General features: G+C 47.5%; 1 protein-coding gene across 1 annotated transcript in view; it reads left to right on the top strand.

Moving 5' to 3' along the window:
* Window positions 1–25,279, top strand: part of CECR2 (CECR2 histone acetyl-lysine reader) — an 849,481-nt gene that overhangs the window by 559,724 nt on the left and 264,478 nt on the right. The window contains exon 9 of the mRNA XM_078673636.1: window positions 10,179–10,332. Within this exon, the coding sequence (XP_078529762.1) occupies window positions 10,179–10,332 (154 nt within the window). The remainder of the gene's footprint in view (window positions 1–10,178; window positions 10,333–25,279) is intronic.

Raw genomic sequence — 25,279 nt, 5'->3', positions numbered from 1 at the left:
AAGAGTGGACACCCTCCTCCGGGAGTGGGGACTGCTGTGGGACTCTATTCACAAGGTGAGGAATCCACACGGCAGATGTATCTATCAGAAGAACAAGTTACTTACCTTCGGTAACGCTTTTTCTGGTAGATACAATATCTGCCTGTGGATTCCTCACTGACCCACCCGCCTCCCAGTTGTCCACTCTTCTATGCCAGAGTTACTGTAATGTAATGTATATTTATTTTGTTGTCAAGGAAATGTTACAATTGCTTTCCTGCATTTGCTTTACACTGTGTGTTTTGCCTTGACTATTGTGTACTGTGTATACTTTGTATATTTCTACTGTCGTTGGTCCGTCCGTGTGCCTCGATGGCACGGGAAAAAAGGGCGGAACTGATGTCATCATGCGGGCGTGGGCCTATTTATAGGCGTCGGTGACGTCAGCGGAGTCGCGTGCGATGCCGTGTCTCTATGACGTCCCAAGTCCACGTCGGCGCGAGGCTACGAAAAGAATTTCCGAATGTTGCTGACGCAAGGGGGATATTCACAAGGTGAGGAATCCACAGGCAGATATTGTATCTACCAGAAAAAGCGTTACCGAAGGTAAGTAACTTGTTCTTTAGGGGCGTTACAGGTAGGGGAAGGGCAGCGACCAATAGGTTCCTGTCCTGGGGTGAGTACACCCCCTATCCTGCTCCTCTCCTGGGGGGGGGGCAGGAGCCTGTCTCTCATTGGGCAGGGCTCTCCATCCTCAAGATGGCCGGAGCCCGGAGTTATGCTACACCTTGCCTCTCCCACCTGAGGGGTGGAGTTGGCACAGGCTGGAACACCCCCTTGCCTCACGTAGGGTTTCCCGCCAGTCTTCCCACCAGAGTGAGGGTCAGAACTGGTGGGGGCCAGTTGTGGAGTACAGCAAGTGGTCTGGAGAAGATCACAAAGGTGGTATGCCTTTGAAGCTTCCCCCTGCCCCTCCTGGGGGAGGAGACCTAGCACCTGGCTCAGGATGTGCATTGTTGCAGGCCCAGGAGAGCGGGGGGGCTCTCCACCCAGGGGTCCAGCAACATGTGTGCTGTGTGGCAGCCTAGGCAGCCTCTCAGACAAGACGTGGATTGTAGGTTAGGTTTCAGGGGGCATCTCTAAGACGCCCTCTGTAGTGCATTTTACATTAAATCCCACACTGGCATCAGTGTGGGTTTAATGTGCTGAGAAGTTTGATATCAAACTTGTCAGTCTTCAGTGTAGCCATTATGGTGCTGTCGTTCGTAATGACAACCTCCCAGCACATCTACTCTTAATGACATCACTGCACTTACTGTGCCCAGGAATGGCCCAGGGTACTGTTGGGGCACAGGGCTCCTGCACCTGTGCCCACACCACTGGCATAGGGCACCCAGCTAGAGGGGTGACTGATGTATGCCAGGGCAGTGGGTTGTGGGCATGGCACACAGGGATGTGTGCCATGTCGACTCGTTGTTTAGTTCTGCACCAGGACACTCAGCCTGCAAAGTCTGTGTGTGTGTCAGGGTGCAGGGCCCCTAAGGGTGGCACAATAAGTGCTGCAGCCCATAGGGGTCTTCTCTGGTCACAATGCCCTGGGTACCTAGGGTCCCATTTACCAGGGGCTGACATGTGGCCAGAGATGCCAACTGGGTTTTAGCTTCAATACAGTTTTAGGAAAGGAACACAGGCCCTGGGCACCTGATTGGCAGGAGCCCAGGGCACACTCAGCAAATCAGCAAACAGTGGGGGCATAGCATGCAAGAAAGATGGAACTTTCTCACAATTGGTCTGTGCTACTAGAACAGTTCCGTGAACACATATCTGAGACATAATGTGCGAGGTAGAGCACCCACTCTTGTTTCCGAGAGGTCCCCAATTTAGAGATTCTGCCACCTCTTGTGACACATCAGCCCCCCACTGATGATAATACCGTCAACACTAGGACCACCCAAACTTGTTCTTGGGGGTGGGTTAGAGGGTTCTGGGGATTGTTTCATATTTCCCGATTTATTATTATGAATGTATTATTATAGTGACCGTTTCATTGCAATGCTAACGTTGCTTTCTTTTCTGTATACTAACAACCTTGTCTGTACCACCAGAAAGTATATGTGATGGCACATATGTATTGCTATTGTGGAAGAGGTGTGGCGCAGCGGCCAGGTTGACTAACGCTGAATGCTGGGGATCACGGTTCGATGTAAATGTAAAATGTAAATTGATACTTGTATAGCGCACTACTCACCCACAAGGGTCTCAAGACGCTTGTACGAATACCGCTATGGAACCCATCCTGGCTTTCCCTGTGAGGTGTCCACTCCTGGGCACCCCCAAGGTGGAGGCCAGGCATCCTTAGCGTCGTGGGGGCTGTTGTGGAGATTAAGCAAGCTATTGTCCAGAGTTGCAGAGTGGGACTCCATGTTCGGAATAGGCACCGAGGCGAGAATTATCAGGTCCGTGGAATTTTGAGCCCAAGACCCGCTGAGGCGGGGAATTGAACCCTGGTCCCGGGCTAGACCTCTGATCAGGGTCTGCCGCTCTAACCATTGAGCCACACTTCTCCACCTGGCTCCGGCAGCAGGGGTCTGCCCAGCACCATATGACTCTGGGCAATAGCTCGCTTAATCTTCCCGACTGCCCCCAGCACATTGACACCTTTAGGTAATTGTTCGCCCTTTACAAATACTGGATATTTACAAATACTGGACATTGTACCAGCACCAATCTGAAAATCAATATAAAATATGTTTTTAAAAAAGGACATAGATGGAAACGGGTATCGTAGGGCACCGCTATGGTTGGGCTAAGAGAGACAAAGTACAGGCGTGGAAGGCTACAGCGGCTCAGTCTTTTGAGAGATGGGCCACGGTTATGGATCACTGCATAGGCCTGGAATGCTTGATATACATGTCGAGAGGGTGACCCCAGAAACACCACGAAGTTTGGAAGGGATGGGCTGACATTAGGGGTATTGCAGTGGAACCCTGCCTGCCCCCTCCATGGTCTGCGACGAAGGACTTGCTCCCTCACTGCGATGTTACAAGTTGTTTATAGGAGAAGAGGGGGCCTGCCTGCCTCACAGTGCCAGCTTAGAGAAGTGTCTTTCTCCAGTATTAGGGGTGTCTTTCATAGATTCACATGCTTGAATATCCCCCGTCGTCGAAGTGGGAGTCCCACGGTACATAAAATAGCAGTATATATGCATGTATACATGAAAAATATAACTAATAAAATATACATACATATAGTGCAGTAAATTGTAAATTCCAAAAGTACCATAGAACACAATAGGCCCATTGAAAAGCCTAAGGGAGAACTCACTTTAGTAGCATATCAGAGTCATTATGTGTTGGATCACATTCCAGCCAATCAGGCTGTAGCCTCCTCTAGAACCTTCTCCTCAGAAGCCCAAGTCCTCAGATTTTCTACCGCACGTCGTGTGAAGGGAGTCTCCCTGAGCTCTGCTCAGTTTTCTTCAACTTTACCTGTTTTTTCTTCAAGAAAATGTCTTCAAACAAGAAATCTCTGTTTAAAGCCTGCCCTTCATGTGGTAAGCTGCGCCTTTTCCACGAGGATCCACACAGTAAATGCATTTACTGTCTCTACCCAGACCATGAGGTGAAAAACTGTAAGTACTGTCGTACTTTCCCTCCTAAGACTCTGAGAGATAGAGAGGCCCGTCTCCTTCTGTGGCTACAGAAGTTGAGAACTTCGGAGTCTGTGGTTTCTGATGTGGAGAGCCTGTCATCTTTTGCTTCAAAGTCCTCTCAGAAGCGTGGGTCTGAGACCGAGGCTCCTTCTCCTTTTCTCAAGAAGAGGAGACTGTTGGAGTCCTCTAGGATTGTCTCCCCACAGGATTCGCTTCAGGGCACGTCTACGGGACCTGGTTCTCTGACGTCTGCGCCCAAAGCCTTACCTACCAGTAAGAAATCTGGTTTTGGCTCGTCGACGGGCTCGTCGTCGCGCCCGCCGACGTCTTCAGCGTCGACGAAATCCATTTCTACCACCTCCACGTCGACGACGACATGTTCCATGTCCACCGGCGCTACGTCGACGACGACCACCTCGTCGACGGCGACCTCGAAGGTGAGACCCATCTCTTCAGTGGTGAAAATCTCGTCGACGACCGGCAAGGATAGACCGTCGACGACGAAGCCGTCGACGCATACACCGTCGACGAAAACCAAGCCTCCACTCAGCGCCCCGTCGACGACGAAGCCGTCGACGCATCCTTCGTCGGCGCATCCATCGTCGACGAAGACCAAGCCTCCACCCAGCACCCCGTCGACGGGCCCGTCGACGGTGCCCCCGTCGACGACGTCTCCGTCGGCCAGCATTACTTCGTCGACGGCCTCGTCGACGACTCTCATACCGTCGACGCCTTCGTCGTCGACGGCCAAAGCTCCACTCTCGTCGACGAACAAAGCCCCGCTCCCGTCGACGGGCTCGTCGACGGGCAAGGAATCCTCGTCGACGAAGAAAATCCCGTCCAAGTCGCCTCAGGGCGTTGCTGACGGTGCCGCATTTACGCCAACGGGCTCGTTGGCGTCGCACCAACCTCTACCGAAGACTGCTTCCATCTACACAGTGGTTACTGCTTCTTCTTTGCGGACCATACCACTCATCCAACTGAGTCCTGTGAGGAGTGGTGCTCGTCTTCCAGACAAATTATTCCAGTCTGGTGAGGAAGAATCCGGAAACGATTCGGAAGTGGAAGGATTATTTAAACAGGCAACAAGTCCTTCGGATTTGAACATTAAGTGCCAGGAATATAGTGACGAGGGTGAAGTGGTGGACAATGTCGAAGATGGGACTGACTTGTTTCCTGTTGATACGTCCGAACCGGTGCCTTCAGAGCCTGTTACCCAGATACCTCTGTCCTTGGTGATGAACCTTCAGCACATGCTGGATGATTATAACCGCAGGTTTCCATCTTCTACTCCTGCTTCTCCAGCACCACTGCCTCCTCCGCAGCCTCAACCGCAACTTCCTCAGGCACCTACACCAGTTTCACCGGCTTCACCGGATGGTACTCGCCCTGACACTGGAGATGAGGATCCGGATCCTCACAACACAGATGACGACGACAATGACGCCGGCATGGATGAGTGGGACGATTATAGGGCTCAAACACCTTCCACTCCGCCCACCTCGCCTCTACATTCGCCCCCAGTGGACATGGCACATTTCCACAATTTGATGATCCGGGCTACAAAACGGTTTCATCTCAAAGTCGAACAACAACAGCATGAAAGTGATTGCTTTCTATATGACTTTAAAGACATCTCACAGAGGCAATCCCACACTATACCAATCGTGGAATATATTTGGAAGGAAGGCCTTAAATTGATGGAACGTCCCAATTCTGTTCCTGCGGTCTTACCCAGATTGGACAGGAAATACAAAGCACCGGCGTCTTCTCCGGCCTGCTTAGTGTCTCAACCGAAGGCAGATTCGGTAATTACTCAGGCTGCGCAAAAAAGATCACGCAATCCTGCTACGCCACTCACGTCTCCTCCTGATCAGGAAGGCCGCAAATTGGATTCCATAGGGAAGAAATTCACGACCATGGCGACTACTACAGTGAGGGCGGCAAACACTCTGGCTATACTGGGCCGTTATGACCGCCAGATGTGGTCCGAGATTGCTGCATTGATTCCTCAGCTGCCTGAGGCTATCCGGACAGAAGCACAGGCGATTATTCACGAGGGAGAGTTGATTTCTTCCGAAATCATTGAGTGTGCACTCGATATTTCCTCCACGGGATTTCGACAATTGGCGGGGGCTGCAGTCTTGAGGCGTCAAGGCTGGCTGCGCTCTACCACTTTCCGTCCTGAAGTACAGGCAAGAGTCCTAGATTTGCCTTATAACGGAGAATTATTGTTTGGCAAACATGTGGATGATGCCCTTGAGGCAATAAAAAAGGACACTGACACTGCGAAATCCCTGGCAAGCCTACAATACAAGAAACGGCCTTTTCGGGGTGCACGGGGTAGGGGCGGAGGCTCCTCTACTTTTCGTGGCTCCAGTCAATATCGTTCATTCAACACCTACAACGATAACAGACAGCGGGGTGCCTATCAATCTCAAACTCGACAATCCACCTCCAGGCCTTACCAAAGGAAATCCACTTATAGAGGTGGATCAAACACCAAAAAGCAGTGACTGCCTCAGACCCTTCCTTTTGCCGACCGTACATCTTGGAGGTCGCATCTCGAAATACTTTTACAAATGGTCTACAATCACCTCCGACCAATGGGTCCTGGACGTTATATCCAAAGGACATACCCTGGAATTCACAAAATTTCCACCCAATCATCCACCTTCGGGGCCACCACCCCCTCATTTCAAGGACCTTCTGGCCCAGGTGAATTTAATGATCAAAAAAGGAGCCATCGAACTAGTGCCGCAAGGTCAACGCGGCAAGGGGTTCTATTCCCGCTTTTTCTTGGTCAAGAAGAAGTCGGGGGAATGGCGTCCAATATTGGATCTACGAGCTCTAAACAAATTTCTAATTTCAAAAACTTTTCAGATGTTAACCCTGATCCAAATTCTGAATTTTCTCAATCCAAGCGAGTTCTATTCCACAATCGACCTTCAGGACGCTTACTTCCATGTGCCAATCCACCCCAGACACAGGAAGTATCTCCGCTTCACGGTCGGACAGCTACACTTCCAATTCAAAGTCCTGCCATTCGGCCTCCGCTCGGCACCAAGGGTTTTTACCAAGATCTTGGCCCCCGTAGCTGCCTTCCTACGTCTCCAAGGTATCCAATTTTACCCATACCTGGACGACTGCCTCATCAAGGCAAGCACTTTTCACCAGACGGAGCAGCACACTCAAGTTTGCGTCTCCCTTTTCCACGCCTTGGGGCTTTCAATCAATTGCCAGAAGTCACACTTTCAACCTTCGCAACGCAGAAATTTTCTCGGGGCCTTGCTAGATTCTCGGCAGGGAAAAGTGTACGTTTCCCGGGAAAGACAGGACCGCATGTTAATGATGGTGCGCTCCCTCCAATCAAAACTGTCCGTTTCTGTCCGAATGTTCAAATCATTCCTTGGCATGGCATCCTCGTGCATCCACCTCATTCCAAATTGCAGATTGCACATGAGGACTCTCCAGGAGGAACTGGACAGGCAGTGGAAACAGGTGTCGGGGTCCTTCGAGGACAAGGTCCTTTTAACACCTCGCATACAGAAAGCGCTGGAGTGGTGGGCTCACCCTCCACACATATCTGCAGGCCGTTCATTCCAGGACGAACCCCCAACTCTGACGCTTACAACAGACGCGTCTCTCGAAGGCTGGGGAGCGCATCTCGACGGCATGTCTGTGAAAGGGAAGTGGACAGCAATACAACGAACTTGGCACATCAATCGTCTGGAACTCTTGGCGATTTTCTTAGCCCTCAAATCTTTCCAGAGGTTAGTGCGGGGACACACTTTGCTGGTGAGGACGGACAACACCACCAGCATGCACTACCTCAACAAGCAGGGCGGCACGAGGTCTCTTCCACTTTCTCAACTAGCACAAGAAATATGGGATTGGGCGATCCAACGTCAAATTCATCTCACAGCCATTCATGTGCCAGGTGTGGCCAATGTTCTGGCGGATTCACTCAGCCGAGCGTCATCAGACAATCACGAGTGGGAACTCAATCAGCCCACGGTCGAGTACATCTTCCGGCGGTGGGGCCAGCCACGGATGGATCTTTTCGCGACTGCTGTCAACAAGAAATGCCCACGCTTTGCAAGTCGGCATCCCCACAGAGAGTCGAGCGGGAATGCATTTTCGATCGATTGGTCGAACGATTTCATCTATGCTTTCCCTCCACTTCCTCTGATCCCTCGTTTGTTACACAGGATGAGGTTCCAACCTTGTCGCATCATCCTGATCGCACCCAAGTGGCCGAGACGTCCATGGTTCACGGACCTGCTCCTCTTCTCGCAGTCCGATCCGTTGCCACTCCATCCTCTGCCGCACCTCCTCACGATGCAGCAGGGACAAATTTGTCATCCGGATCCAGCATACCTTCAACTCCATGCCTGGAACCTGAGTACAATGAATTTGCACGATTAACTATTGACAAGGACTGCAGGGAGGTGTTAGCGCGGGCTCGCGCTCCCTCCACCATAAAAACGTACCAACTCAAGTGGAAACGTTTCTGTGTCTGGTGCCGCACCAAGGATTTGGACCCAATGACTGCAAAACCTGAACAAATTTTACCTTTCTTTTTATCCCTGGCAAAATCAGGTCTGTCCCACTCAACTCTTAAAGTGTTTCTGGCGGCGATTTCCCGTTTCCGCCATGATGGTTCCACATCTTTATGTTCTTCAAGGATCATTAAACAATTTTACAAGGGCCTTTTTAGGATGTTTCCACCTATCCGTCGCCCTCCGCCTGCCTGGCGTTTGAATTTGGTCTTGTCTCAACTACTTCTACCACCATTTGAACCTATTCACTCGGCAACTCTTAAATTTCTCACGTGGAAAGTTGCTCTTTTACTCGCCTTAACGTCCTCAAGACGTGTCAGTGACATCCAGGCGTTTACCATACAGCCTCCTTTCCTAAAATTCTCCAAAGAGGCTGTGACATTACGAACTAATCCTAAGTTCATCCCGAAGGTTCCCAGTGACTTTCATCTCAACGAACCTGTAATTCTGAAAACTTTCTTTCCTGCTCCGCAAACTCCAGCTGAGCGGTCATTGCATTCATTAGATTTGAAACGTTGTCTCAAATTCTACATTCAACGAACTGCACCTATCAGAAAATCTGATCAATTGTTTGTGGCATATGGTCCAACTTGCAAAGGACAACCTGTTACCAAGCAGACTATAACCAGGTGGATCTCCTCTACCATATCCTTCTGCCACCAACGGGCTGGAAAGCCCATTCCTGCTCCTGTTCGAGCTCATTCAACTAGAGCAGTGTCTACTTCGGCTGCCCTTTTTGCGGGGGTACCCTTACGCCAGATCTGCAGAGCTGCTACTTGGTCGAGCAGCCATACTTTTACTAAGCACTACTGCCTGCAATCAACAGACGCCGCGGATGCGGCAGTGGGTCAAGCGGTGCTGCGGAATCTTTTCCAGTAAAGGTGAGCCTCTGTTGCTACCCACCTCCAGTCATAAAGGTTTTGTTTTCTAGTAATAATGTTTTGGTATTTATTGCTTATTACCATATATATTTACCTTCTTTGCTTGATGTATTACCTTTATGACTTATGTGATCATTTACTGCTTTCTACTCTATTCAAGCATGTGAATCTATGAAAGACACCCCTAATACTGGAGAAGAACTATAGTTACTTACCTGTAAACTGTGGTTCTCCAGTATTGGTGTCTTTCATAGATTCACATGCGACCCTCCCATCCTCCCCTCAGAGGCTCTCTTCTCCTCAGGCACTTTTACTTACTCTGTGCTACGAAAATCTGAGGACTTGGGCTTCTGAGGAGAAGGTTCTAGAGGAGGCTACAGCCTGATTGGCTGGAATGTGATCCAACACATAATGACTCTGATATGCTACTAAAGTGAGTTCTCCCTTAGGCTTTTCAATGGGCCTATTGTGTTCTATGGTACTTTTGGAATTTACAATTTACTGCACTATATGTATGTATATTTTATTAGTTATATTTTTCATGTATACATGCATATATACTGCTATTTTATGTACCGTGGGACTCCCACTTCGACGACGGGGGATATTCAAGCATGTGAATCTATGAAAGACACCAATACTGGAGAACCACAGTTTACAGGTAAGTAACTATAGTTCTTATATTTGCTGTTGCAGGAGATTCATACTCAATGTGCAATACCTTGTTGTGCCTGTATACTACATGCTATTTGATTTGTACCAACTTTGGGAGTTGTATGGTTAAAAATAATTTTTTAAAAAGTTTGGCAAAAAAAAAACATTCTGAGGAGTTTGGTCTGCCGGTCATCCATTCATACTTTGGGCTTGCAGAACCACATGGAATTGACCTTGGCAAACAAATATCTGCAAGTTATAAGCACAAGTAGAATTTGCCATTCTTGAGAAGATTCATCAGTAATAATACATGCTAACTAGCACTATTCGTTTTAATCTTGGTCATTGTTTACAGCATGACCAAATGCACGACTTGCGTCAAATGTTCTCTCGTTAATATTGTCACGCCATTATGTTGAGATATCCGGGTCTGCTTATTTAATTTTGTAGGGGAATTCGCCAGTGGGGGAAGGGAAGCGGCCAAGGACCCAGGAAGAGGAGGAGGACCGTTTGATTGTGCTAGCCATCCAGAAGAAAGAAGAAGAGCATATCTGGAAGGAGGAGAGGAAACGGGCTGTTGCTGCACAGGTCAAATCGGTTGAAGGTATGTTTGAGATTCAGATCTGTTTTGAAGCATGGTTACTTGATTTCCTATGCATCCCTCATGTAATGCTTACTCTTTCGGATCTAACTATGTAAATAAAGTGTTTACTTGCTTCTCCTGCTGTGCTAACTTATTGGGATCTCCTGTGGCTGCTGACAGATCTGGAAAATGCCTCTGTTTGTGGCATTTGTAGCTGTAGTTACACATGCGGTGCATACTTCTGCCATCCAGTGTTGAGCTCAGATGTGTTCAGCTTGTTTTTGTTGAAGTCTTGTGTCACAAGGTTAAGTGACTCCTCCCTTTGTCATTTTTGCACACAAATCACTTCATAGTCAGATTGTTTTCATCCGCCATCCGGTTCAGACGTGCTTTTTTGATGCTCTGTGTTGATTTCTGTTTGGCAGTCTTATTTGGGCCCTCTTGAGTTTCGTCGTTTCCGGTAGTTCATCAATCAGTCTCTGCAGCCGTTTCTTCCGTCAACGATGAGACAGTTCACCATTCTGCATTCAGTCGAGAGTGAGCTCCTTGGGTGGGGTCACGGCTTGGCTAAGCCGCCTTCAGCGTCGCTTGCCTTTGAAAATGATTGCAGGGTAATAGAAAAGACACCTTTTAGATACTGTCCACAGTGCCACTCCAAGTACTAGTGGAAACACCAGCACACAATCTGCAACCTATGCTTGCCACAGAGCACAACGAGGCTTCCTGCTCCACTTGTCTTTCGTTCAGGTCTAAGAAAAACATCTGTAATTGTCGTGAATGACTCCTCGCACATTGTGCAATAGAGCAACTAAGGGAAGAGTAGATCCTCTATCTTTGGGGAAGAAGTCGAAAAGGAAGAAGTTCAAGAGGAAATTGAAGCTTGCAAAGTAACATTGTTGAGCCCAAAGCCAGAGTCATTATTGCAGTTGGAAGAGCTGGAGTCACCGCTGGCTTCGACGCAACGATCCATCATCCACGCAATGAGTACCACCCCTGAACAACTCATTCTCCGCTCCTCTAGGGGGTCAGGCTTTGAGCCCTCAATTCCAGTGGACTGGACCGCCACTTCTTTTGAGCCATTGCCAGCACTGATCCAAAGCTTCGGAGTCAACAACAAGGCCTACTCCAGCACAGAGTTGGCACCCCAAGAGCAAACCTTCCTCAGTGTCGACAACATCTGCGCCGCCTACTGCTGCAGCGACACCGAGAGTCACTTTGGACCCGAAGCAAACATAGACATCGAAAACCACGTCAGGCTTTAGGTCGAGCTTGATGCCTCCATCGGAGTCAAACATGCATCTGGCGTGAAACCAACTTTGAAGCCCAAACAGTCAGCGCAACTCAATCTCCCCTCCACAGCTGACTCCGAAGCGCCGCAGCCTATCCTTCAGTGCCTACAGAGGTTGCTGGACTCTCAGCAGTGACGCCTATGTATTCATCTTCACACAGGCAAAATCCTCACCAAGGCTCCACCTCTGGTCAGCAGGCTCTTCCTCAAAAGAGGCAGCTTACCATTGAAGAACAAATAACAGTGAAGCCATTGGCCACCTCCTAAGCACAATAAAATATGATGGGGGTACAATACCTCTACCTCAGACAGTTAGTCAGCTTCTTCTTACTCCTCTACTTCCTTTGCCACCTCCTTCTCCACCTCCTCCTTCACCACCACCTTCACAACAACCTCCATCACCACATGGGTCTTATCACTCATACTATGGGGATAGTAGCCCTCCCCATCACATTTATGACATTCCGTACACCAAGGATCCACAAGATGATCCAGGGACAGGGCTCGAAAAATGCACTCGCTCACTCTTATTGTCGAGCAAGATTTATTCAGGATGAGCTATTTTTAGGGACTACTCTTCTGGGGAGTTGAAAATCCTCTAACTTCAGGGACGACAAACTGAATTTTGACCTCTGTCTCTGAAAGCAGAGCAAATGTGACAAGATAACACGATTTAAAGGCATCTTTATTGCTCACAAAATGAAAGAGCAATAAAATTGCCATTAAATCTTGTTATCTTGTGACATTTGCTGGCTTTCAGGGACCGAGGTCCAAAGTCAGCTTATCTTATTACATTTATTTTTCTTTCTGTGACTTAAGATGGAGTATTTTGTAAAGTGAACTGTGTGACAATTGAACTGTACAAAGCATGTTAAATGAAAGACTGTAAGATGTCAGGCTTTTTTCTAACACAACACTGAAATGGTGAAGTGAACTGTTCAAGAATTTCAAATAGATTTCACTAGTTATGAATACCCATTTTTGTAATTCTGTGATGAAACAAATTGGAGCAGAACAAATTCAACACTTTACTTGGTGATGTGCAAATTTTAAATATTTTTTTCTGAGACCCAATTTCCAAACATTGTGTTCGAGGCATATGAGCTGCAGATTGTACACTTAACATTAGATCGCCACCTGGTGTTGGGCTTGGATGATTGCATGTTGTCATCTTGGAAGAAGTCTTTTGTAATCACGAGATAGGTGACTCCTCCCTTAGAAGATAGTGCGCATGGGCATCGGCTCCATCCTTAGATTGTGTTTTTCCGCCACTGGGTTCGGATGAAACTTTTCCGCTCTGGTTCTAAATCTACTTTTAAAGTACTTTGACGCGTAAAAACGTATTCAAACTCCACCAAACTACTTTCGATATCGATCAACGTCGACTCGACTCCATCAATCAGTCAGAGTACTTCTAGAGCGCGCTATTTACCCGTGAGGGTCCCACGGCGCTGAGAGGATGGCGGGGGGTGCTGCTACTGCTCGAAGAGCCACGTCTTGAGTCTTCTGAAGGCGAGTAGGTCTTGCGTCTGTCGTATGTGGGTAGGGAGGTTGTTCCAAGTTTGGCGACGAGGTAGGAGAAGGATCTGCCACCGGAGTTCGTTCGTTGGATGCGGGGGACAGCGGCGAGTGCGAGGCTGGCGGAGCAGAGCTGGCGGGTGGGGGTGTAGAAGCGGAGTCTGCTGTTCAGGTAGGCTGGTCTGGCGTTGTGGAGTGCTTTGTGTGCGTGGGTGAGGAGCTTGAAGGTGATCCTCTTGTCGACGGGGAGCCAGTGTAGGTCTCTCAGGTGGGGGGTGATGTGGCTGCGGCGGGGGACGTTGACGATCAGTCGGGCTGAGGCGTTTTGGATGCGTTGTAGTAGTCGTAGGTGGTTGGCTGGGATTCCTGCGTAGAGTGCGTTGCCGTAGTCCAGTCTGCTGCTGACGAGGGCCTGTGTAACCGTTTTTCTTGTTTCGGTCGGGATCCACTTGTAGATCCTGCTGAGCATGCGCAGTGTGTTGTAGCAGGATGAGGAGACTGCGTTGACCTGCTTAGACATGGAGAGGGAGGAGTCGAGGATGACTGTTCTGTTCCCAGTGTGGTCGGCCACCAGGAGTCGTCCCAGGCTGAGGGGGTTGGTCCGAGGATAAGGACCCCTGCCTTGTCAGAGTTCAGCTTCGGACGGCTGCTCCTCATCCAGTCGGCGACGGCCTTCATTCCCTCGTGAAGGTTGCTTTTGGCAGTGTGTGGGTCCTTGGTGAGGGAGAGGATGATCTGGGTGTCGTCGGCGTTGGAGATGATGTTGAGGTCGTGTTGGCGGGCGCTTGTGCGAGGGGGGCCATGTAAATCTTGATTTCAGTCGTCGACGCGGGCCGTTGGGCCTATCCACGCCGTGAGGCCTACACCTCATGGAAAGGACGCCATTCAAAAGATGCCCCAAGCGTGGAGCAAAGTTTCTACACAGTGACCATCACGAGGTCTGTAACCTGTGCTTCTCGCCAGAACACGACTAATCCAGCTGTACAGCCTGTGCGTTCTTTCGATCCAAGAAGACGATTCGAGATCGGAGGGCCCGTCGACACGACATGCAGAGATCGGCTCCAGAACCGGTGGATATCTTCGACAAAGAAGTTCAACTCGTTCCCGAAGAAGATCAACTCATTCCTGAAGAAGATTTAGACGATCTCCAAATCATATCGGAGGCAGACGACTCAGATGACTCCATACCATCGGGTCAGCGCGCGAGTACTACTGCCCCTGCCCCATACCCACCACCCAAATCAAAGGCAAAGGTCAACACTCCTCCTCCGGGGCCCAGTTGCGACCGAAAAAACACTTCTAAAGCCCCGCCATCGAGCCCGGCTCCGAAGAAAATACTCGAGCCTTCCGGTAGCTCCTTACCGAGCAAGCCGCGCGTGCCGATCCCACCAGCTCCCTCGGCACCGACACCAAAAATTCCCGGGTCCGAAACCGTTGACTTCTAAAGACAAAAATATGAAGCCGGCGTCTGACGCCTCGAGGCCGACGAGACCAACTTCCACTCCGAAGCCAATATCTTCGGTACCGTAACCTACAAGGCCTGATTCCGATGCGCTAAAGCCCTCGAAATAGCCTACAACTCCGAAAACAATACCTTTGGTGCCAAAATCTACACCAATGTACACAGTAACAACTCCTAAGGCTAAAGACAAGCAGCCAACCACGCCCGGAACCGAAAAAATCGGCGCCGGCATAGGTTCCGCAAGGAGAAGACCTTTTCGAACCTGATTCTCTACAAAAGAAGATCTACATTGACCCAAAGACAGGTCATGTATCCACTTCACCACACAAGAAGAGAAAATCAGACACAGCACCTACACCTGCAGTGCCTGTAAAGATGAAGGACTCTGCCACATCTCCTATGCACCCTTCTTCTCCTATACTTCCTTCTCCTTCATCTCCTGTTCCTCTTAACATTTCACCTCAAAATTCTCTTGAAAACTCTCCTCCTCATTTTTCACCACATACACCTCCAAATGAGGATGAGTATAGTACAGGGGGAGGGGTAGACCCAGATTAGCCTTTTCCCTACCCTGTTGATGATCCAGATTGGGAGTACCCAAACCCACAAGATGTGCCACATATTCCTGACCCACATTCATATCCCTCAGAAGACAACATTGGTTTTGGGCACATACTGAATAGGGCTGCCATCTATCATGGGGTCACCATGCATTCAGATGAGGCAGAGGAAGACTTTTTATTAGATACGTTTGAACAATCACAAAGGTCTGTTCAAATTCTTCCTATGATTAAAGGGGTCATCAAACATGCTCCAGAAGTATTTAAAGATCCTGTGCGTGATAGGATTCTAAACCCTAGAATTGAGAAAAAGTACAGGTCTGCTCCTGGGGATCCTGCCTACATTAAAGGACAGCTACCCTTCGATTCCCTAGTTGTGTCAAATGCTAGAAAAAGAGCAAACTAGCAGACATCCGGTGAAGGACAAGCCCCTGATAAAGAATCTAAGGTAATAGATGCTTCAGGCAAAAGGATAACTGCACAAGCTACCAATACATGGCGTATTGCTAACACACAAGCCCTCCTTGCAAGATATGATAGGGCTCACTATGATCAGTTAGAGACATTACTACAACATCTACCAGACCAATATAAAGCGTAGGCAAACAACCTTGTACAAGAAGGCAAATTAATTTCAAATGCCTCACTCAAGTACGCACTCTATGTAGCAGACACTGCATCTAGAGCTGTAAACACTAGTGTCCTACTTGGACGTCATGTGTGGCTACGCATATCAGGATTTAAGCAGGAAGTGCAAACTACCATCTTAAATCAGCCATTCAACCAACATCAATTGTTTGGACCAGCGATAGACACAGCACTTGAGAAAATGAAGAAAGATACCGATACAGACAAATCTATGGGAGCTTTGCAATCCACACAAGCTAGAAGCTCTTTTCGTTGCTCCTTCTATAGAGGAGGCTCCAAACAGACTGGAGCAGACAATACATCTTCCTTCAAATCCAATACACAGACTACCTCCAGTAAAGGATATTTTAGAGGAGGCTATAGAGGCAACAACAATAAAGGACGAGATCGAGGTCGCAACAATAATCGAACCTCTTCCACCACAAAATAGTGACTTCCCTCTGCTCCCCCAACAGCACTCCACTCCTGTGGGGGGCAGACTAATACAGTTCCTACCTGTCTGGAATTCCATCACAACAGACAAATGGGTAAGACAAATTATCCAGTATGGCTACTGCCTCGAACTTACAGCTACCCCTCCACACATACCACCCAGGCAGCTTCCAATGTCTGCATAACATCTTATACTGCTCAAACAAGCAGTCCGATCACTTCTTCAAAAAGACGCAATAGAAATAGTTCCTTTACAACATCAAGGAACAGAGGTTTATCCGCTGTATTTTCTAATACCCAAAAAGGACGGGACACTGAGACCAATTCTAGACCTCCGGCCCCTCAATCAATATATACACTCAGATCATTTTCATATGATCACTTTACAACAAGTGCTCCTATTGCTGCAACAAGGCGACTTCCTTACAACACTAGATCTAAAGGACGCTACTTCTACATTCCTATACATCCTTCTCACAGGAAGTATATGAGGTTTGTACTGGAAGGACAGCATTATCAATTCAAAGTCCTTCCTTTCTGGGTAACAACTGCACCAAGAGTGTTCACAAAGTGCCTAGCAGTAGTAGCAGCACATCTCAGAAGACAACAGATACATGTCTTCCCATATCTAGACGATTGGCTCATAAAAGCCAAGTCATTCAAACAGTGCGTCCAACACACACATCAGACAATTCAAACATTGCACGACTTAGGGTTCACAATCAACTACACCAAGTCACAGCTACGGCCCTCTCATGTACATCAATATTTAGGGGCTACAATAAACACGTCTACAGCTCTAGCGTATCCCAGTCCAGCAAGGATACAGAGCATTCAAGCCTTAGTCAAAAAGTTTCAACATCAACACTCTCTCCCAGCCAGAGTGTTCATGAGACTAATAGGCATGATGGCATCTTGCATCTTTATTGTACCATATGCAAGGCTGCAAATGCGTCCGTTACAGGAATGTCTAGCACAACAGTGGAATCAGGCTCAAGGACAACTAACAGACCTGGTGTTGGTAGACAGCCGCACACATCGCTCTCTGCAGTGGTGGAACACCAAAAACTTGACAAAAGGGCGGCCGTTCCTCAAACCTGTTACACAAATAATACTTACAGCAGACACATCTCTCACAGGATGGGGAGCCTATCTCCTACATCATACAACTCGAGGGCAATGGACCATTCAACAAAGATCGTTCCATATCAACCACCTAGAGCTGCTAGCAATATTCTTAGCGCTCAAAACATTACAAGTACAAAACAAAGCTGTCTTAATCCGGATGGACAACATGACAGCCATATACTATATACAAAAACAGGGGGGGGGGGGGCTCACTCTTTACAGCTGTCCCAGCTTGCACAGAACATTTGGAGATGGGCCATTCCACAAAACCTATATCTGTTAGCAGAACACCTTCCAGGAGTTCACAATCAGATAGCAGATCTGTTTAGTCGACACACAACAAATTCACGAATGGGAACTGCATCCGCAAGTTCTTCTACCATTCTTTCACAAGTGGGGCCATCCAGACATAGATCTGTTCGCCACACACGAAAACGCAAAATGCCCAACCTTCGCCGCCAGGTTTCCACACCTGCCGTGAAAGGGCAATGCGATATGGATGAACTGGTCAGGCAGATTTGCGTACGCTTTTCCACCACTACCACTAATAGTGTGCAAGCTACGACAACAGACGCTCAAACTGATTTTAGTAGCTCCCACATGGGCACACCAACCGTGGTATACAACACTGCTAGAACTATCCCTAGTTCCACACCAAAAACTACGTCTGACACCATCCCTGCTAACGCAGAACCATGGAGACATCAGACACCCAAGCCAACTGAATCTGGCTATCTGGCTCCTGAGGTCTTAGAGTTTGGTTATCTTAACCTACCACCAGACTGTATGAATATCATTAAAGAAGCCAGAAGACCTACTAGAGCTTGCTATGCTGCTAAATGGAAAAGATTTACCATTTACTGCAACAATAATCAAATTGAACCCCTAGATGCTTCCATCACAAATATCATTTGCTACCTTCTACATTTACAAAGATGTAACTTGGCATATTCATCTGTACGCCTACATCTCTGGCAGCAATTGCAGCATATTTACAAAGTAGACAACATCTGTCTGTATTTAGAGTGCCTGCTATTAAAGCATTTATGGAAGGATTAAAAAGAATCATTTCTCCCAGGTTACCACCCTCTCCAGTGTGGAACCTAAACATTGTTCTTACAAGGCTCGTGGGACCCCCTTTTTAGCCTCTACACAAATGTGAACTGCAATACCTCACATGGAAAACAGCTTTTCTAGTAGCTATTACCTCTCTTAGGAGAGTTAGTCAGATTCAAGCTTTCACTATACAAGAACCATTTTTACAATTACACCGTAATAAAGTGGTTCTCAGAACAAATCCTAAATTCCTTCCAAAAGTCATTACTCCGTTTCATTTAAACCAATCTGTAGAGTTACCAGTGTTTTTCCAAAACCCAGACTCTGTAGCAGAAAGAGCTCTACCCACACTAGATGTTAAAAGAGCTCTTCTCTATTATATAGATGGGACCAAATCCTTTCCCAAAACAAATCAATTGTTTGTAGCTTTCTCTCCACCACATAAGGGCAACCCCATCTCTAAAGCTGGAATTGCAAGGTGGATTGTAAAATGTATACAAATATGCTATCAAAAAGTAAAACGTACATTAACAGTTCCTCCTAGAGCGCACTCCACACGCAAACTAGGAGCCTCTATGGCTTTCTTAGGGAACATTCCCCTAAAAGACCTCTGCAAGGCAGCAACATGGTCTACAGCACACACCTTCACTAAACACTACTGTGTTGATGTGCAAGCCAAGCAGCAAGCTGCAGTAGGCCAAGCTGTTCTAAAAACTCTCTTTCAAAATACTGCAACAGATACAGGCGACCACCGCTAGGGGAGACACTGCTGCACAATCTGTTAAGTGTACAATCTGCAGCTCATATGCCTCGAACGGATAATGCTACTTACCAGTATGCATCTGTTCTTGGCATGTAGAGCTGCAGAGTTGTACACGCCCTCCCGCCTCCCTGGGACCTGTATCTGTTCCAGTTTCATCTTAATTGGATATACACATAGCCATCCCTTCTTTATTTCTACTAACTCCATAATTTCCCATCATGGCGCAAAACAATCTAAGGATGGAGCCGATGCCCATGCGCACTATCGTCCAAGGGAGGAGTCACCTATCTCGTGACTACAAAAGACTTCTTCCAAGACGACAACAACATGCAATCATCCGAGCACAACACCAGGTGGCTATCTAATGCTAAGTGTACAACTCTGCAGCTCTACATGCCAAGAACAGATGCATACTGGTAAGTAGCATTTTCCTTATGCGCTATTATCAGTAGAACTCCACGTTAGTGGGAACGTTTTGTGGTCATTTCAATGGAATATATGCTATCTGTAAATGACAATTGCAAAATAAACAATTGATGGATGGAATGCTCGACAATGCAAACATGCACTCCAAGACACAAGGATCTGGGTTTAATCCATCATTCTTTTGCTCACCCCACCACTCCAGTTTGGACCCAGCCATATGCCGATCTGTCTTGACCCTGTTCCTTATGGGAATAGTCCAGCCCGAACTGCTAAGCCAGGTCCTCCCAGGACCGGAATCAAGCATCCTGGGACCGGTTTCAGGGCATCACACTTGATCAGCCAGGCTAGCTTGAATCCAGTGGTGTAGTGAGCACGGGACCCACGTCTGGATATACCCTTCCCACTTAGGGCGACATATGCAAAGAAGGACCTGGCCTGGCAGTTTGGGTTGGACTGTTTCCATGAGGCACATGGTCAAGGCTGATTTGTATATGGCTGGGTACAAACTGGAATGGCAAAAAAACGATGGATTTAGGCCCAGGTCTCTGTACTAGGGTGAATGTATGACATTGTTCTGTATTCTATCCATCAATTGTTCTTTTTGCATCTGTAAATGACAATGCACTACCACATCATGCTTTGGTAATATATTCTTGAAAAGTGAGTTTGTAAACATGAACTGGGAATTATTACTGCACCTGCCCAGATGACCATGCTATTAGTGAACTAAGAGGCAAGCCAGGAATCACGTGAACCCTATATATGGGCTCCATTCTGGTTATACATGGAGCAAACATTTAGTATATTAAATAGTTTTTTTGTAAACCGGAAATAATGAACTTGCATATTTGAAGGTGCTCTCATTTGATACTAAAGAAAAAGGTGGCTCCATAAGACAAAATATTTGCCTAGGATCACACTATTTGAGACCAGTTCACGGGTCAAGTACTATACAGTTAGGTCAAGTAGATTATTAAAGTTACAAGACCTACAGGTCTAGTAACATGTTTATGATTTTTCGACCCCTGAATGGAGAATTGAGGTGGTACTTCCAGGGCCTAACGATCCAGACTTGCACCAGGAAAGCCTTCTCCCCTGATGATACCACCTCGTATCACAAGGTTATATAAAGTGCAGCGGGCTGCTATCTTTTAGAAAGTCTATCTTCATTCAGTGCATGAAGAGGAGGGCTTCTTGTAGAAACCCTCTAACACAAGCAGCGGGCTCCCCAATTCTTGCCAATGCTAAAAGGGATGCTCAAACCAGTGCAGGAAGTAAAGGCTAGAATTATTACTCCAATGGTGGACATAAAATACAAGCCTTGCCCTTGTGACCCGCCTCTCGGCCCCCACCCCTAAAAAAAAAAAAAAACATTACTAGCAAGCTACCGCCAGACTCGTTAGTGGCCCATGCTGCACGTAAATGAGTAAATACCAGTCCCACTCCTGTACTTCCAATGTTGGAGGTTTCCCAACATATAGACCTGTTCACTACTGCTGAAAATGAAAAATGCCCAAGCTTCACCTCCAGGTGTGATATGTTTGTTACCGCTGCCAAACATTGACTACCCTGCCCTGCCCTAACCATACAAGACCTGTCAGTGGAAGACTGCAGGGGTTCCTACCACAATGTTGCAACATCACTGCAGACAGTGGGTCCTAGCTATTGTGGAACACTGGTATTGGCTTGGAGTTCACTGCAACACCAACAAACATACCACAAGACCACACTCCCTCTCCCCTCAACATCTGCACCTTCTGATAGAGGAAGTAAAGGCCCTATTACAAAAGGGAGCTAGGACCACACCCCTACAGAAATACGGGGCTGTACTCCCTGTATTTCCAAAAAGGATGGTACTCTCAGGTCCATTGTAGACCTTCAGCCTCTCATCAAATACATCAAATTAGAGCGTTTCCGCATGGCCATGCTCTGAGATGTCGTACCGCTCTAAAGACAAAGGCTACTTCATCCCTGCACCTAGATTTGAAGGGTGCCTACTTTCACATCACAATCCATCCATAACATCAATGTTACCTCAGATTTGCGGTAAGATGCCAGCATTATCATTTCAAAGTTGACCCTTTTGGGGTGACCACCACACCCAGGGTTTTGACAAATGTTTCTCTGTAGTTGCGGCTCAATTATGAAGGAGCAACATCCACATCTTTCTTTACCTAGACAATTGGCTGATAAACAGCTCTAGCAAACAACATTGTCTTGCTCACACACAGCAAACTTTGGATTTGGTCCACAATGTAGAATTTACCATAAACTTGGGGAAATCGCATGTACAGCCTTTACAGTTTCAACCCTTTCCTAGCCCAGTCCCGCTCAAATTCAAGCTTTTTAGGCTCTGCTGCCTCTTTTTCAGACAAATTATCAGCTAACAGTCCACATGATCATGCGCTTGTTTGGTTTGATGACATCTTGTATCGCCATTATACCGCATGCTAGACTTCACAATCGTCCTCTCCAGGAATGCTTAGCAAAGCATTAGTCACAGGCGGAGTGTCAGTGGGAGGATCTAGCGTTGGTAAAGGCCAGAGCACATCACTCTCTGCAGTGATGTAACAGCAAATATTTGCAACAGCGCAGGCTTTTTCTAGACCCTATTCCGCAGGTGACTATTATTACGGATGCTTCCCTCACAGGCTTGGGAACACACCTACAAGACATCCATATTCAAAGTCTGTGGACTCTATAACAACAAACATCTCACAAAAACTGCCTGGAGCTGTTAGCGATTCAGCTGGCCCTCAAGGTGTTGTTCTGCCACATTAATCATAAAACAGCCCTGATCAAAACAGACATGACAGCAATGTACCACCTTCAGAAACCGGGGCACACACTCTGCCCCAACTCTCCACATTAGCAAAAAGCATGTGGGAGATTCACCCCAAAGTTCACCTTTTAGCAGAGTATTTACAGGGATTGCTACGACCTTGCAGACTTGCTCAGCAGTGTACCGCAACGAGTGGGAATTACACCCTCAAGACCCACTCCTGTACTTCCAATGTTGGAGGTTTCCCAACATATAGACCTGTTCACTACTGCCGAAAATGAAAAATGCCCAAGCTTCACCTCCAGGTTCCCACAGTCCAAGGGAACTGCACTATGGATGAACTGGTAAGAGATATTTGCCTAAGCATTTCTAGCCCTCCCACTACTTCCATAAGTGGTCAGGAAACTACAGCAAACCTCTCACTATAATTTTAGTAGCTCCTACATGGGCCAGACAACCCTGGTGTGCTACCTTCCTCAAGCTCTCCAGTATTCCCCCACCCCCTCCCCAATCACCCAAACAGGCTGGACCTTCTCAAGTAACCCCAGGGAACCCTAAGACATCCTAATCCCAAATAACACAACCCAGCAATTTAGCTCCTGAAACCCGACAGTTTTGGCACCTATATTTACCCGCTGAGTGCATGTGTAACCTCAGGGAGGCACGTCCAGCCACCACTAGAGCATGTATGCTGCAAAGTGGAAAAGGTTTATCCACTACTGCCTCCCCAAGAACATCAATCCTCTAAAAACCAAAAGTAAAGGACATTGTCTGCTACCTTTTTTAACTTGCAACGCCCAAGACTGGCATGCACATCTATTCTCTTACATTTGTCTGCTGCAGCGGCATACTTGCAAAATAGGTAACACCCCTCCATCTATAGAGTCTCTGTAACAAAGGCTTTCGTGGAAGGGCCTAAAAGTTTCATCCCTCTCAGACTACCTCCAATCTCATTCAAGAATCTTAAGAGAGTTCTCACAAGATTAATGGGGCCTCCTTTTGAGCCCCGTCATTTTTGTCCTTTAGAATTGCTGTCGTAGAATATAACTGTCTTAGTTACTAATACCACCCTTAAGACGTGTAAGTGAGATTCAAGTACAAGCCTTAGAAGAACCGTTTTTCTGACAGGGTAGTTGTTAGGACTAATCGAAAGTTACTACCTAAGGTAATATTATCTTTTCACCTTAACCAAATCATAGAACTGACGGTTTTCTTTCCACATCCAATGACAAGTAGCAGAGTGGGCGCTTCATACATTAGATATTAAAAAGGCCCTTATGTACTATTTGGATGGGAGAAAACCATTTTGAAAAGCCTAGCAATTATTTGTGACCTTTTCGAAACCATGTAAGACTGCTAGTTCAAAAAAGAAATAGCTCGCTAGCTAGTCAAGTATATTCAGACCTGCTATGACATTGTCACTAGTAAAACCTGGGATTGAGGCAGTTTTGTTTATGTACCTGAAAAATATTAACTCCACCCTCAGCTTCCCAAAAGGTTTGTACAAGGGAAGTGTGGGGGTGGGGAAGGCAAGTACAAGACTTTTGCCAGACATCCACTAGCCTAATGGATATCGGAGTAAACTAAGAACATAGATATCACAAGAGGTGAAAAATAAGGATAGAGAGACATATCTTCATGGTCTTTGACATCAATACATTCTTCCTTCCATTACTAAGATTAACCAGCATTTTGGTCACCTTCTGTTCGTACCTCAATCGAAGCTCATCAGCATTCCAGATCCAAAAGAGTATAGGAGAAAAACATGTTCGAGGCATAGGGGCTGCAGACCACACACTGTTGCATTAGATCACCATCTGGTGGTGGGCCTGGATGATTACACTTTGTTGTTGTCTTGGAAGAGTCTTTGTCTGCTTTACACCTCTTCTACTTCAACCAAAACTGCTTTTTAGGTTTTGCCTGGCGAAAGCTGCGCTCTGCGCAGCTTTTTCGCGCAGGCGAAAACCTAATGAGAACTGTAGTGTGGGTTTGGGTCGGCCCTCGTCATTTATTGGCTGGCTCCATAAATGGAGCATAGCCATTGGACGAGGGGCCTGTCCGTCAATGCCGGACCAGATTCGGGGGCGTTCCCGAGATTCTTTGGCTTTTGCCGACGTCACGCGACGTCAGCCGAAAGCCGGGAACGCCCCCGAATCTGGTCCGGCCGGGCCGCAAGCAAGCCGGAAGTCCCGCCGCCGCTCTTTCTATGCCAGGGGAAAAGTGCCCGGGAGAAAGGAGTGCGGCTGCCAGCGAGGCCCCGGTGCAGGAGAGCCCCGCCCGCGGCACCCGAGAAGAGAGCCCAGGCCCCGGCAGAGGAAGGACACCGCAAGCGCCCCCGCCGCCTCCTGGGAGCAGTCCGGTGAGTTTTCAGGTTCTCCGTGTCCCTCCTCCCGCCGTCCCCCCTCCCGCTCTCCGTGTGGTCCTGCCTTCCTCCCGGAGCCTGGTAATGAAAGCCTACGAGGTTGTGAAATGAGGCCCATGAATCTGCTACGATATCATGTGAATCTGCATTCACCCAAACAGCGGTTACAACATTCTACCTTTTTTCTGGTATATGTCTTTGTCTTGTAGGTCCTATTCACTTCCTGCCATACCCCCTGTATTTTATAACTTGATCACTTAAGTGATATTTGTATTAACTTCCCTTCCTTTTACTGATGTGATTTTTTTTGTCTGTCAATTTTATGTTCATATTTGTTTTTCCTCGCCCTTTCTGTTCCTTACTACACGTGGTGTAAATTGCTAAATTGCTCTTTTACACTATCCAGATATGTGCTGCACGTTGTAAATGTCTGGATTGCTCCTGCCCATACCATATCTCACAGTGTAAATTAATTTATGTGCATTTTCCCCTTTCCACACCATATCCTATTCAGTGTACACCAATCCCCTTCGTCACAGCACG

The sequence above is a fragment of the Lissotriton helveticus genome, chromosome 1_1, assembly GCF_964261635.1.
Source record: "Lissotriton helveticus chromosome 1_1, aLisHel1.1, whole genome shotgun sequence".
NCBI classification, from domain to species: Eukaryota; Metazoa; Chordata; class Amphibia; order Caudata; family Salamandridae; genus Lissotriton; species Lissotriton helveticus.
Note: the sequence above shows the minus strand (reverse complement) of the source record. Positions and strands in the feature narration are given on the sequence as shown.